Genomic DNA, 15536 nt, shown 5'->3' with positions numbered 1-15536 from the left:
TCACTCCTAGTCGTTGAATGTCACTCATAACTACAGTGAAAAATTGAAATTCTCACACATAAGCAATCTGAAACTTTGGCAGCTATGGCCCAGGGCAATGGCTGCTGCTTCTTTGAATAAGTCTCACATTTACAAGCATTTAAGCTATTAGCATTGTAAATGACATTGCCTTTTATATATGTGTTAGCAATTCAGATAAATAAATGTTAAACTCTCGCAAATGCGAGACCTATTGCATTGCAAATGCTTGTTTAATTAAAGTTTCAGCACCCCATAAGAGCACTTGTGTTTGCAGGCTATCTCCCCTCTTACCCATCCCACGCTGGTTTGGTGCTTGCCCACACTGGTACTTCCTTGCCCTCACCCTCCCTACCCACTGTCCGTGTTGGCAGCTGCCCGCCCTCCCACCAGCAATAATGGGCATCACGCACTAAATCCGAGTTCTGGGGGCTGAAGCTTCTCGCTCGCCCACTAGGTAATGTGCGTTTGAAGCTGAATACTGCAAATGAACATTTGTTTCACCATAATAATAATCTAATACAGCACATTGTCCCTGTTTACACCCGCCACACCTTTTGATAGGTGCGCCATGGCGCAAACAGGGAAAGTGCGCCATATATTTAATGCTTGCTGTGACCTCAGCAGCAATGCATATTTGTTGACAGTAGTCTATTACAATTCACAACACAGGTCAGACCCCCCCCTCCCTCCATCAATCAGTGATTTTCGTCCATGACCATGGAGTACATGTTCCTCGAACATGCTTTCATGCTTTCTCTCTTCTTATAATTGTTAAACATGTTGCATATTTGTGAATCCAGAAATGGTCCATGATACCAGGGCTTGCTTGAGGTCCATTCAAACCTTTTAGGTGTCATAATCCAAATTGATGAACACCTTTTGTCACCACCAAAAATCACAATCAGCCACACCTGCAATAGATTTTATTCAGACATCTGCAATAAGTAACAATAAAGAATTGTTAAAATGTTCCCCAGTTGTCCTGGAACTATTTCCAAAGCAGGGATGCAGGCCATTGATTTCACCACCCTAAAGTTATAGGGTTTGAGAAATACCCAATTGCTGTCTGAAGATGAAGTGTAAGAATCGAGACACAGCACTTCAGAAGAGTGACTGAGGGAGTAGTTGAGTGATCCAGCAGAACATGCTAGATTTCATTTGTATGAAGTGATGGCTACAATCTTGGAACTGACATTCATGACAAGCATTGACAAAACAAATAGCACTCGCCTCATCCACAGCTATTGGCAGAATAAGCACTTCTTTACTTCTAAAGATATGTTCACCTGTGCCACGCTCACTACAAGGTTTCTGTTTAAAAGATCCATGTCCTTCATCACCTGGAATGTGTCATGGACTGCAAGTTTTGAATGTTTCAGACTTCCATTCACCCGTGATATCCTGTGTTTCAGGGCAGACTGCGGCCAGATGAGAAGATGCCATCAACACTCAAAGCCATCCTGAAGAAGGAATTCTGGCAAACGTTCGAGGCTCTACTAGAAAAAGGAACGGAGGTGCTGCTTTTATAGTTGACTTTTTAATGCATGTTTCTGGAGGGCAGAGCGGTCAATATGTATACAAAGACACATTAATCTGATGTGCACCCCATATAGCCGCGCAAACCTAATTATATGTTAGCTTTCTTTCTGGAATTTTTAAATATCATTATTTATTCATCATATGAGCCTTGTGGGGAGATACATCCAAGTTACATACAAATTTACATGCTCTATAATTATGTCCAAGTTCTAAATAAAATTACCTAATTTTAACTTCTTTAAAAGAAAAAAAAGAAATAATACAGTTTAACCGAATAAGCATTGTCAGTGACAGTAGTTCTTGCATATATCTAAAAACTCAAGGCAAATCTATTGTTTTTTCCATTCTGTTTCTGGTGGTGGCTACAGCTACTGCCTGAGAATACAGAAGCATGACACTTGTGTGTTGTCATTCCTACCAGGCAAGTTTAGGTCAGTCTTGGGAACTAGTGTGAGGGATGTGAGAGTGCTTCTTGTAGTGTTTGACTACTATGAAGGGCATGGGAATGTCTGTAGAGGGGCAGTTAGTGTGTGAGATGTGCAGGAATGTTTCCAGTATTGCATGACTGAAATTCAGGGAGGGGTGTAAGAGTGCTTCCGGTAGAGTGTGATTGCTGGTCTGTGAGGAGTGCTTTGTGTGTGATTGCTAGACTGTGAGGGGTGTAGGAATGCTTCCGGCAGTGTGTGATTGCTAGACTGTGAGGGGTGTAGGAATGCTTCCGGCAGTGTGTGATTGTTAGTCTGTGAGGGGTGTAGGAATGCTTCCGGCAGTGAGTGATTTAGTCCCTGAGGGGTTTTGGACAGCTTCCAGTAGTGTGTGATTGTTATTCTGTGAAGGGTTTAGGACAGCTTCTGGTAGTATGTGATTGTTAGTCTGTGAGGGGTGTAGGAGTGCTTCAGGTGGTATGTGATCGTTAGTCAATGAGGGGTGTATGAGTGCCTCCGGCAGTGTGATTGTTGGTGTGTGAGGGGTGTATGAGTGCCTCAGGCAGTGTGATTGTTGGTGTGTGAGGGGTGTAGGAGGGCCTCCGGCAGTGTGATTGTTGGTGTGTGAGGGGTGTAGGAGTGCCTCCGGCAGTGTGATTGTTAGTCTGTGAGGGGTGTAGGAGTGCTTCCGGTAGTGTGTGATTGTTAGTCTGTGAGGGGTGTAGGAGTGCTTCCGGTAGAGTGTGATTGTTAGTCTGTGAGGGGTGTAGGAATGCTTCCGGCAGTGTGTGATAGTTAGTCTGTGAGGGGTGTAGGAATGCTTCTGGCAGTGTGTGATTGTTAGTCTGTGAGGGGTGTAGGAATGCTTCCGGTAGAGTGTGATTGTTAGTCTGTGAGGGGTGTAGGAATGCTTCCGGCAGTGTGTGATAGTTAGTCTGTGAGGGGTGTAGGAATGCTTCTGGCAGTGTGTGATAGTTAGTCTGTGAGGGGTGTAGGAATGCTTCCGGCAGTGTGTGATAGTTAGTCTGTGAGGGGTGTAGGAATGCTTCTGGCAGTGTGTGATTGTTAGTCTGTGAGGGGTGTAGGAATGCTTCTGGCAGTGTGCGATTTAGTCTGTGAGGTGTGTAGGGGTGCTTCCGGCAGTGTGTGATTGTTAGTCTGTTAGGGGTGTAAGAGTGCTTCCGGTAGTGTGTGATTGTTAGTCTGTGAGGGGTGTAGGAGGGCCTCTGGCAGTGTGTGATTACTAGTCTGTGAGGGGTATAAGAGTGCTTTTGGTTTGCTTTTCCACCATTAGTGCTTTAATGATTTCCCTCAATGTTTTCAATATCATCATGGTTGAAGGCGTGCTGTCTTTTGAAACAACCCTGCAGGAATTTTTCCCAAGCTGAGTCCTCATCCGCCACATCTCAGCGTTGGGGGTCTTCATGCGCTAATGATTCTGCAGAAGGATTGGGGTTTGTGGGGGGGGGGGTGGATTTATGATTCAGGCTGTCCATATATTTACTTTCAAGAGCCTTTTCCCATTGATCTCAGGTAGGCCTCTTGTGCCCAATGCCATTTCCCATTAAGATTAATTATCCCCCACCTCACTTGCACAAATAGTTGTGCTTACTGGCATCACCATGCTGTAATAACATCAGTGAGCCGAGTCTTAGGCCTTTTCTATAGGGCACCTTAGTGCTCAGACATCCACCCTCTGCTCCAGAACTCAACCTCTGGTGTCACATAAACAGCTCCGCTGTAGTTTCTACCAGCTGCTGTCCCTGGTTGATGCAGGTCCTAGTGCACCAGGGCATGAGTGTAGACAAAGTTCACATACTCAACAAAGTGCCATTCACACGCAGTCCGCTTGGTGGTACTGGGAGCTTGATGGGAGCGGATAGTTCACCTCTAGACATGCTCAATACACCGCACATGTGCCAAGGAGCAAGGATTGGAACATGCACTGCAGAGCACCATTCTTGTGCACTAGTAAAACCAGCATTGCATAGCATAGACCTCATCCACTGATACATCATCACACACTGGGCTGCAATGGTGGCAGCTATGGGGAAGCCTGCAGCAGTCAAAACTATAAATAGCATGTCCATTGCTGGGAGAGAGAAAGTGAGAGCACAACAGTGGTTCTGCTTTTTGTTCTTTACTGCAACATGCACTACCTTTCTGATGAATACTTCTACCTGCAGATTCCTCATCTTTGAATATCTTAGGCACAACTCTAGATCTGGAAACTTCTGCCATCTCCCATGTGTGTTCCGACTCAACACCAGAAATTGAGTTGTGGTGAACTCACTGGAGCCATATAGTGCTCACCCTGGTACCATGACATCAGTTAAATATTTTCCAGAGCTTCTTCCCTCAGCTCTGAGGTGAAAATATTTTGCTCTCAAGATTGTTTTTGGTGCAATGCTAAGGACATGGTTCCACCCAAAAGACAGGTTTAAGCCCTGCCATAGGGAAAGATATCATCAATGATTGGCACGAGGATTGTTTATGATGTCATCACCCCCGGACAGGGAGTCAAACAAATTGGTAGGTGTGGGAGGGGAAGTCCTTTTGTGCAGGAAGACTAGAATTTTGCTCTTTGAATTCCACTTGTCTTATGGGTCGCTATACTCCTGCCCTTTTTAACGTGGCATCCTTGGTGCCCAGCAGAACACCTAAGGGACCACTTTGAAGAAGTAGCCCGCGATGGACAAGATGCCTCTCACCACATCATCAGGGTGGGCTTGGACATGATGGACTGTGTTGCCAGGACCACAAGTTCAACTGTTAGCTTGAGAAGGTATGCCTGGTTATGCTGCTCTACAGGCTTCTTCACAGATGTAACGAGTACTTTGCTAGACATGCCGTTTGATGCGGAGTGGCTTTTTGTCACAAGGGAAACGCAGTGCATGAATACTTTAATAAAGGAAGAGCCACAGCTATCTCTCTGGGACCCTAAGAGTATTTGCTCATTTTAATGACCAAAGGCCTTTGGCAGAGCCTTTTGGAGCAGATTGAACCAATCTGCACCTCCCAGTCAAGCACAGCAGAACCCTCTGGTCCTTCAGGACAGAAATAGAGGCAAGGGATGTGATCAACAAGTCCAACCCTCATCCTTAGTTACCCTGTGAAGGAGGACATGATGCCGGTTGGAGGATGGGCATCCTCTTTTCTTCATGCTTGGCAGATCATCATTTATTTTATTTATTTTTTATTTAGAAAGTTTTGTATAGCGCGAACGTGACCCTTGGGTATCAGAGTGCTTCACAGATACAAATACAATACAATAGGTGGGTTAGGGATACATACTGTACATCATAACTATTCAGAGAATGGGGTAGTTAGGTATAAAGTTATGTAGTAAAACGATTCATACTGATCTGTGGTGGGTAAGTATGATTGTAAAGCATTATATCATAACAATGTACAAAGGCGCAGTATATTCAACTACAAATGGCCATCGGCATGTGCATATTCTAATATAATTTCAAAAGGTGTCAGTCTTCAAGGTTATCATACATGAAATTCTATTTGCCTACAGTACTGTAAATTGTAGTACAATAAAAATAGGACCACTAGTCTTTATCTGTGCATTCTTCCTTAATATTCTGGGTAAGTATATCGCCTCTAAGTTATTCCCAGTGCAATTAGAGACTTTCTATTTACTTCTCTTTGCAGTTCTGTTTTGTCCCGACAAATGTCGCGGCGGCGGTGATGTCTCTTATTGCCTAAGTGAGGAACGTACTCATTAGGAAAATCTTAGCTTCCCTCTTGAATGCTGCCGTGTTAGTAATTTTCCTAACATTTGGAGGGAGTGAATTCCAGATTCTAGGCGCTGCCCCCGAAAAAGCTCTGTCGTATGTTTTCTTCTTTCGGAAGATGGGTGGTCTCAGCAGCAGCTCCTTGGCACTCCTGGCCGGTCTGTTTCCTCCAGATAGCTCTATTTTCTGAGCCAGGTATCTTGGTGTTTTGTAGTGAAGCGCTTTGTGGGTGATACATGCCATTTTCAGTTGGATTCTCACTTCGTATGGTAGCCAGTTTAAAGATTTCAGGTGTGGTGTGATATGTTCGAATTTCCTGGCTCCGGTGATGAGCCTTGCAGCAGTATTGAGACATGCTTTTAGCGGTGCCGTGGACATTTTTGGGAGACCTGCTAAAGTAGTACATCCATATGCAATCCTTGAGATAACTAAGGATTGTACTGCCATTTTGAGATCAGCTGCTGAGATGAATGGTTTCACTTTTCTAATATAGTTCAGGTGAAAGCGTGCATTTTTTCCCATAGATTTAATATGGGTTCTCATGTCAAGGTTCTTGTCTAATGTGATTCCTAATGATTTTGCGGAGTCCACTAGAGTAGGTGTGCAGTTTAGTGCTGTGATCAATTTAGCCCATTCTTTCACTTCTGTGTTGTTCTTAGGTGGAGAGATTAACAGGAACTCTGTTTTTTGTGCATTTAGCTTCGGATGATTGCTGGTCAACCAGTTTAATGACTTTTTTAAGGCCTCGTTCATTAACATGATATCTTCCAGAGAAGCGATCTTGATGTATAACTGTGTGTTGTCTGCGTACATATGATAAGATATGTTTGTGTCTTTGAGAATTTCTGTCAGAGGTTCGACATACAGGTTGAAGAGTGACGGAGATAGTGTAGATCCTTGAGGGACTCCGATCACATTAGGACTTGAAGGAGATAGTCTGGCTGACCAAAAATCTTTGAGTTCTATTCTGAAGGAAGGATTCAATCAATTTAAGCACGTTTCCCGATATTCCCATCCTGTTATGCAGCCTGCTTAGTAATTTTACATGATTTACCATGTCGAAAGCAGAGGACAGGTCCAGAAGTACTAGTAGACATGTTCTATTCTGATCTAGGGCCTGTAATGCATCGTCGACAATATGCAGGATTGCTGTTTCTGTGCTGTGGCCTGTTCTAAATCCGGATTGGCAGTAGTCTAGAAGTGTGAAATTTGAAATGTGGTGGCTCAGTTGTTTTTGTACACATTTCTCGATTAATTTGGCCAGTACTGGAATATTGATAACTGGGCGAAAATGATTAGGGTCTGCTGGGTTCGCTGTAGGTTTTTTGATGATGGGAACCACTTGGCCTGTTTTTAAGCAATCGGGAAGTATCCCTCGTGATAGCGAGGCATTTATTATTCTGGTCCATATAGGGGATGACGATGTGGTTAATTTTTTGTATACATTTGGCAGGTAGAGGGTCATTATAATGGTTATTGGGTTTGATATCCGATAATATTTTGGCAATAGTATTCTGATCGTAAAGCTTGAAGGTAACCAAATGTGCTTTATTTTTTGCCTCATCGAGGTTGATTGCCAGGATGGGCTTGATCCGTCTGTGTGGTTTGACGGGCATGTTGTCTGCTGCCTTCTTCAGCTCTATTTCCAAAGTGTTGGCCTTGTTGGTGCAGAAAGTTGAAAATTCTTCGCAATTCAGCTGAGTTTTGGTGCTTTCTTGGGTCGTTTTGGCTAATTTGTTGGATTGTTGCTTTAAAATCTCGAAAAGCTTCATTGGCCGGTTTTTAGCATTATCTAGTTCTGATCTAAAATATTCTTTTTTGGAGTTGAGGATCTTTTTGTTATACTCATTTCTAATTTTTCAGAGTGATTTCAGTTCGGGTGTTGTAGGGTGTTGTCTCCACTTTCTTTCAGCAAGTCTTAGTTTTCGCCTATCATCATTCAGCGCCTCATTGAACCAAGGGTTTTTGTCCTTTTCTGTGATCCTTTTCCGTTTTAATGGCATGGTAGTGTTGACTATATTAGTTATTGTTGTAGTGTAGTGATCCGTTAGGTCATTTACATTCTGCACGTTGTCTGGAGTATTCAGACCTTTCTCACAGTTTTCAACTAGCCGTTCAATATTCGCATCCTTGTTGTCCCGGGTTTTTTTTTAGTTTTACAGGCTGCGTGCTCTTATTCCTTTTCAAGGTGGGTATTAGGAAGGTTATTGCATGGTGATCGGACCAGTCACATTGCATAACTGAGTGTATCACTATGTTCTTGTTTTTTGATATTATCCAATCCAGTGTTGCTCCTTTTGCGTGCGTCGGCTGTGTGCAAGCTTGGGTAAGATTTAGCTCCGTTAAAAAGTCTTTAAGAACACTGATCTGTTTGTCTTTCTTGTCGTCCAGTGTAAGTTAAAGTCGCCCAGGAATATGTCGTTAGGTGTTAGAGTTTTCCGTGATCTCCATTAACTGATCTATGAAAGTGGCATTGTTTCCAGGAGGATGGTATAGGGCATTTAAGTTACATCTTTGATATTCAGTGGATCGTATATTTAGACCCATGTATTCACAGGATTCGAGGGAGTCGCATTGATTTTGTTTGATTTCTATGTCCGATCGGTGTATGCAGGCTATACCACCTTGTTAGACCTGGTGCTACCAGTCTACATTGGGTAGCATAGCACAGGGTGGCAAGGCCTATCCCCAGAGCAATTGTGTTGTATTTGTATCACATTCATACAGTAAGACGGCGTCCATCCACTAAAAATGACACTACACCAGTTTAGAAAAATATGACTGCTTTATAAAATCTTTTGGATATCTTTTTGTCTTCTAGCAGTGTATAAATTCAGTTCAATAAATGTATCTACATTCACTCATTGGCTTCCATAAGGCTCTTCAAGACATTAATCAATACTTCTTATTGTCCCTTGTTGAGAGAGAATCAGCGAAAGCATCTACAACTTATCTCTCCCTTCAAGGGTTACACAGTTTCCAAATTAGGGTAATCAGCAAGAATAAAACACTTTTAAATCAACACCAACAGATACCTTACCCGTGGAGACACAATATCCATATTAATTAGGGATTACAGCTGCTCAGCAACCCCCCACTGGTATACGTGCAAGTAGTTTCAGATAGCTGATTATCTACATAGAAGTAAGCAGAATACTTGGTCAGGTTTCACGGACAGTTCGTCAGTTCTATGACACCATCGTTTGACAGATTGTAATTCAGCAATACTTATCAGCCCCAAACGAACAACAGGAATAGGTGCCCTTAATACATTCCTGTCACACCTCCTCTCTCCTGAGCTCACTGCGTGACCCTGAACTCTTTCCGCAGGCAGCTACCTACAATCAGTGACTTTCCCCGCAGGGCCGAACTGCTCAGGTATTTCAATAGTTGGGGTGAGTCAGGTATTTATCACGCACTGTCCCTTGTGCAGTTCGGTAGGTTCAAGGCGATCAGGACTGATTACGAGTCTCACCACCCGCCCGTCTAGTTTCCCTGCTTACTTGGTCTTGATATCATTGCCAGTCTGCTTCAGGTCTGATGTCCGCACCGTTACCTACGGACTGGGGGGGAAGGCTTCCGCTTCCCTTTGCTTTCACTCGCTTCACTATCTGGAGGCCGCTTCCTCACTGCTGATCGACGAGCCGTCAGTCGGATCTTCCAGCGTGCTCTCCTCACGCCCGACAGAGTCCGCCCACAGTCGGCCTCCGTCTGCTTCTCTCTGCCTCTTCCTTAACCACGAACCTGCCGTAGGAGTACTCCAGCCACCGCTCTGCTTCTCTACTGCATCCGCTGGCTCTCCTCTCACCACCTCCGCGGAGGGAATTCGCAGCAGGCAAACTCCGGTGCAGAAAGGGTGACAGCCTCTTCACAAGGTCCTCCACACAGTGCCCCGGGATCTCCCCCACGGTGAGTGAGATTCCCCGCCGATGGGACCGCCGCTCTGCTTCCCGCCTCAGCCAGCTTCACAACTCTGCTAGACACAGCGTCGCAGGCTGCCTGAGGATAATTCCTTGTATCTCTGATTTCCTCAGTGTCCTGTCAAAGGCGATCGCCTCTGATTTCTCTCAAGCTAATCACTTTCAGCTCTCAGAGTTCGCTTGGGAACAGCTACTCAGGAGCCCATAAATGCTGTAGGGAATTAGAGGAAAGGTAGGGCTTGGTCCGTAGATAGGGGGTCACATCAATCAAGAAAAAGTCGCCGGCCCACAGGTCAATCTGGCTCCCCTAAGTGCCTTCCTCCCCACGCTACCGCCTCACTCCTCGCTGAACCAGGTCCTACCCCAGCTCTCTGGTCACTCTTCTCAAAATGGCCACCCTGGTTCTGGCCCTTTTATAGACTGGCTACTGGCCACAAGAACCAGCTAGAAGGTTCTAGAACTTCTCCATGCACTCCTATGGCATCAGTTCCTGAGGTAAAAATTTGTGACAGTTACAAGCCACCATTTTGTAGGGGCAGCCAGGACCTAATAAAAAATGAGGGGCAAGGTAGCACCTAGCCCCTAGGACAACGCCAAAAATTCCAGTGGATACAAAGGGAAAAAGAGTTAGGAGGCAAAAAGGGACCAAAATAAATAATAATTCGAGGGGACCACCCAAAGGGCCGACAGGTCTAACACACCTATCTTTTTTGGTCTGTCTAGTCCTACTATGTTGTATTGAGGGGGCACTAGCAGATCCATAACTGTAGATGATGATTCCGACAGCCATGTCTCTGTTAGGATTGCAAGGTCAATTTCCTCGCTAATAATGAGGGCCGCGATGTCTGAGGCATATTTTACTGCGGACCTACAGTTGAGCAGTAGGCATTTCAGAGGTGTTCTTGTGTTACTAGAGACCTGTTCAGACAAGTTGTTAGATAATTGGACTTGTTAAGGTTAGGTTTCCTTTCTTTATGTCTGGCTGTTCTATTCGCATCAATCGGAACTGTTCTTATTTCTTCCCCTCTACTATGTTCTGGAGGCTCATATGTCCGGAGTAGGGATAGGGTTTCATCTTCTGTTAAATAACTAGGACTCCTATCTGGACGGTTCTGCCTATTTAGTGATGGCATGGCTATCTCCTTCCTTTTTTCTTGAGAATTATGCAGAACTTCTTGGATATGTTCTATTTTGGAATGCGTGCTTATTGTGAGTTCCAGAATCTTTTCCATTGTTTTCCCTGTGCTAAGGATATCCTGTGATATATTGTCAATTTGTGCCTGTAACCCTTTAATATCTCTCAGGGTATGATGCGACGTATTAGGGGTGTCCATCCTCTCATTCTTGTATTCACTGTTAGTGGTTTCTGTATTCTCCGTGATGTCTTCCAGTATCGATGATCTTTGTGTCAATATGGGTGTTTCTGTTTTCTCTGTATTCTCTTTAATCCAGACTGTCCTCATTCTTCGTATTGTCTTCTAGTATTGATGATCTTTGTGGATCCGTCTCCTGGTCTAGCGTTGATGATTCTTCCTTCTGTATTTGTGCCGGGGCAGTACACTCACAAATTATCGCTGTTTCTGTGCTCTCTGCGTCCTCTCCCTCAAGGCTGTCTTCCATCCCCGTTCTGTTTCCTCGTTTCGTAGATTGTTGATGCTGAAGTTCTCTTGGTAGTAGGATTCCTGTGTCTCCTAGTGGTGTTTCTTGCTGTTGATCCTGCGGTTCACTAGGTGACATTAAGCATGTTGTGGTAGAGTGAATAATGTCTGGGTTGTTCACTTGTGCATTCCGCTGTAGTAGAACCTTTGGGTTCTCTACACATTCTTTTAATGATAAAAATATGTTGTCAAATTTTTCTAAATCATTATTGGCAGCTTGAATAAGCACTATTCCATTCTTGTACACAGTTATGCACAGGTCTGCCCTGAGTCTTGATGATGGTATGATCAAGAATTTTGTGCCATGTGGTGTATTGTTAACAGCTTTTATGTTGAGCATCTCTGTAATGACAGTGCGCCACTTAGCCGTTTTACTGGTGAAAAACATCAGGTCATTTATAATCATGCCTTTGACAGGGTTAAATGAGGGGTCAGAAATCAATGTGTTCGGGTTTTTCCTCATAAGATTGTTTGTATTTCTTAACTGCGGTCTTGGATAGGCGGGAAGGATATATTATGCAGTGTGCACTTATGCCTACCAATTCTAAGTTATCGGCCATCCTTGCTAGTTGATTCACTTGCAATGGTGTTAATGTCTCTTATGGTGGAATGCGCTCTCTTAAATGTTGTTCCGTTGAATTTCTTTTCTTCTTGTGTTAACCGCAATTAAGCACAACAAAAGTGCTTAAGTGTGCTTATTTCCCATTCAGGACGTCTGAGGAGGCTTCCATTTTAGGGTCAGGCAGGGCGATCCTGCTATCAGCTTGCTGTGTTCTGTTCCAGTGTTGATCTTCACTTAAGCTCCAAGGTGTGGAGCTATGGAGGCGAGAGGTTAGCACTGACCTCGAATAGGAAGTTTGTAATTATATAAAGCTCGTTTGTTTGTTTGTTCAGGGTGTCCGCCATTTTAGGGTCAGGCGGTGTGGGTCCTGCTTCCCCAATTTCTGATTTTATCAATTCTTATTTTTAGACCACTTTTTCGTTTGCACTATGCCAGTCCCGCTGTAGTTATTGCCTTAGCAGGATGGGAGTGGAGAAGGACGGCAACCGCCTATCGATTGGGGATATTTTAATGTTCCGATCTCATTTGTCCTCGCCGGTCGCCATTTTAAGGTCAGGCGGGGCGGGTCATTCCTTCTCAGTTTGCTACTTTAAACATTATCCCCCCTCTGCTCCTTTGCCTGTCGCTTCATCTTATAGTCACTCATCAGCATGGCCTTGGGTTAGCAGGTCGAGGCGGCGTGTGGGTCATTAAATTCCCGCGAGACTTCCAACGCGGTGCTTCATCAGCGTCTACCCCAGAGCTTCGGTTTGCCGCTCTTGATCAAAGCGCTCAGAGCGCTCTCAGGAGCAGCGGTCTGAGGCGGCCCTGTTCCTGTGTACAGCCCCGAACACGCAGCCCGATATGCCAGGAATGCTGAGGGCAAGCGGCGAGATCCTGATCCTGATTGTCGAAGATGGTCGAAGGAGGGGTCAAACCAGTGGGTCTTACAAGTCATTGACATGGAATATACCCTACCCTTCTACCAGTAGCTGCCAAACACTCCTTTTCTCCAAATGACGCTCTTTAGATCCTCCACCAAGAGGTAGTGGCCCTGCTGCAGAAGGGATCAGTGGAGTTAGTACAAGAAGAAGAAATTGCAAAGACATACATTCTTTGGCGTGTCATCCTAAGTGAGACAGATATGGCCAGATGTGCATCTCATGCACACTGCGTCACTGGATCCTGCCAATGAGCCCATAGGTAAGGCAAAACCAGTCCTGAGTTGTTCCAATTGAAGTAGGGTCAAAATAGATTAACATATAGCTGGGTCCAAACTGAGGTGACATGGTGTGCAAAATAACAATGGATAGAGATGTAGCCCTAAGGAATTACCAGTGGCTGATATTAATTTAAGTACAGCATCCATCATTTTTTTGTATACTTTAGAGGAGGAAACTGGGCAGAGGTGCTACTCTCAGTGTTTCCTGGTTTCCAAGAAGGGCTGCTCTCTTATTCGATCCAAATCCTCAGGATCCTGAATTCCTGTGCAGGGAGACGTTCAGGATGCTGTCATTTGCTTAGGTTTTGCAAGCACAGGATATGGAAGATCGGATGTTATACCTCATCTTCAGGACATGTATTTTAATATACTGATCCTAAGATTACCAAGGATGTTTGTGCTCTTTGCAGGGGTTTCTATTCATTACCAGTTTGCGGTTCTTCCCCATGGACAGGCTTAAGTACGTCACGTCTTCACCAAGGTGAGGGTGGTGGTTGCGGCCCCTCACAGAAGGTTGGGTATCCCAGTTTTCCTTACCTAGATGACTGGCTGATCAAGGTATGTTCACTACCTGCAGTTGGCAGCTTTACTGCTGTTCAAATTGTGATTTTCAAGCATTGTCTCACCTGGAGCCTTCCCAACGCCTTCTGTTCACTGGGGCAGTGCTGAATATGTGCTTGCTTCTGGGTTTCTGTCCTCCTCAGGGGACCCAGGAAATTCGGCACTCAAGGCCTTTTTCCCATCCCTTCACAAATGACCCATCCAGATCTTGATAGACAACACTCTGATGATGTGTTACATTAACATACAGTCCGGAGTGAGGTCTCACCTTCTCTGGCGAAGCACAGCGGCTCTGAACTTGAGTGTATCAACACAGGCTGTGACATCTAGCCACCCTTCTAGCAAGTTCACTCAACATCAGAGCAAACAGTCTGTCAGCGTCATCTTGCCAACCATGAGCAGCATCTCCATCCACTGGTAGTTCAGGACATCTTCTTCCTATGGGGCACATCTCAGGTGGTGCTGATTGCCACTCACAACAACACACATTTTCCAACTTTGTGTGTCCTCCAGTATCTGTTTCAAGCTGCTCTGGGAGACGCATTTCAGTGGAGTGGAAGTTTCTCCTACACCATTTCCCCCATACACTTGATTCCTCTGGCTCTGAGGAAGATTCAGCGGGAACAGGCTCAAGTAATTCCCATCACCATGGACTGGTTGAGACGATTTGTGTCGCATAGACCTATGGCACCTCTCCCTGTGTGCTCCCCTTCATCTCACTCTGAGTAGACCTTCTGTTAATCAGAGTACCAGGTCCTACACCCCAATCTCAATGGGTTACACCTTCATGTATGGAGATTAAAAGGGGAAATCTGAATTCCTTTCAGGTTCAATCAAAGGTGATCGAAGTGATACTTTCAGCTAATTGTCACTCGCTAAGCAGTCTATTCTAAGAACTAGAATGAGTTTGTAGCTCTTGTGTGCAGACTGGCATATTGAATCCTTGAAATCAACTTTTACTAAATCCTCCAATTTTGTTATATTTGGCTTAGTCAAGGGACATATTGCAGGCTTGTCAGCTGTTTTATATTTCCCAGACCAAAATTCTTTTTTCAAGCCACTGGTGATGGTTAGAATCTGGAAGGGTTTGACAAAAATATTTCCTCTAGTACTTTTTCGCATACTGTAATTTGACAATAATGTACCACTGAAAGTGTTTGGGTGCTTTGTTTGAGCTCCTGCATAGTTACCAGTTGAGGTTTCTCACATTAAAGATTGTATTTTTTGTTCAGCTGACCTTAGCTCATAGTTATGGAGCTGCAGGCTCTGAATGTCCTTCTTTCCAGATAAGCTTGCACTGTGAACTAAAGCAGCTTTACTACCAAAAGTGGTGTCCCCTTTCAATCTCTGGCAGTCTATCACCTTTCCCACTTTTTATCTTCCACCCCACTCTACCAAGATGGAGAACTGCTTGCATAGGCTGGACCCCAGGTGTGCAGTAAGCTTCTATAACATTCACACCAAAAAGATCTGGTCTGACAACCAACTCTTTATCAGATACGGCATCAAGAAAAGCAAGGCGGTTCAAAAGAGAACTCTTTTCCGCTAGATTACACTATGCATGAAGACCTTCTACACACTGGCAAAAAAGACAGCCGTTTGATGGAATCCAGGCCCATTCCACCAGAAAAGCCTACCACTACAGCCTTAGCTAAAGCTGTACCAGAAGTAGAGATCTATAGTGGTGATGTGGGCATTCCTCCACACTTTTGCAAAATACTATTGTTTGGATTTTGAAGTGAGGAGAGGTTACTTCACCCACTTGTTTTCATAGGATTTTCTTATTCAAGAAAGTTTTCACAGGTAAACAAGTAGGATTGGGAAATGTGTGAGAAAGGAGTATTAATGTAATTTCTTTATTCTCTACTTTGTGACCATTCGCTCCTCAAATGATGATTGTTAG

The 15536-nt window shown here is 44.4% G+C and overlaps 1 protein-coding gene and 1 long non-coding RNA gene across 4 annotated transcripts in view; one reads left to right on the top strand and one right to left on the bottom strand.

Moving 5' to 3' along the window:
* The window catches only part of LOC144773610 (uncharacterized), a 358494-nt gene that overhangs the window by 101707 nt on the left and 241251 nt on the right, over window positions 1-15536 (bottom strand). The gene's annotated exons all lie outside the window — the stretch shown is intronic.
* Window positions 1-15536, top strand: part of LOC144773609 (transient receptor potential cation channel subfamily M member 2-like) — a 1291174-nt gene that overhangs the window by 1227503 nt on the left and 48135 nt on the right. For all 3 annotated transcript variants that reach the window (XM_078658751.1, XM_078658750.1, XM_078658752.1), the window contains one exon: window positions 1434-1535. In XM_078658751.1, the coding sequence (XP_078514877.1) occupies window positions 1434-1535 (102 nt within the window). The remainder of the gene's footprint in view (window positions 1-1433; window positions 1536-15536) is intronic.

This window comes from Lissotriton helveticus, chromosome 8, assembly GCF_964261635.1.
Source record: "Lissotriton helveticus chromosome 8, aLisHel1.1, whole genome shotgun sequence".
In the NCBI taxonomy this organism is placed as follows: Eukaryota; Metazoa; Chordata; class Amphibia; order Caudata; family Salamandridae; genus Lissotriton; species Lissotriton helveticus.
Note: the sequence above shows the minus strand (reverse complement) of the source record. Positions and strands in the feature narration are given on the sequence as shown.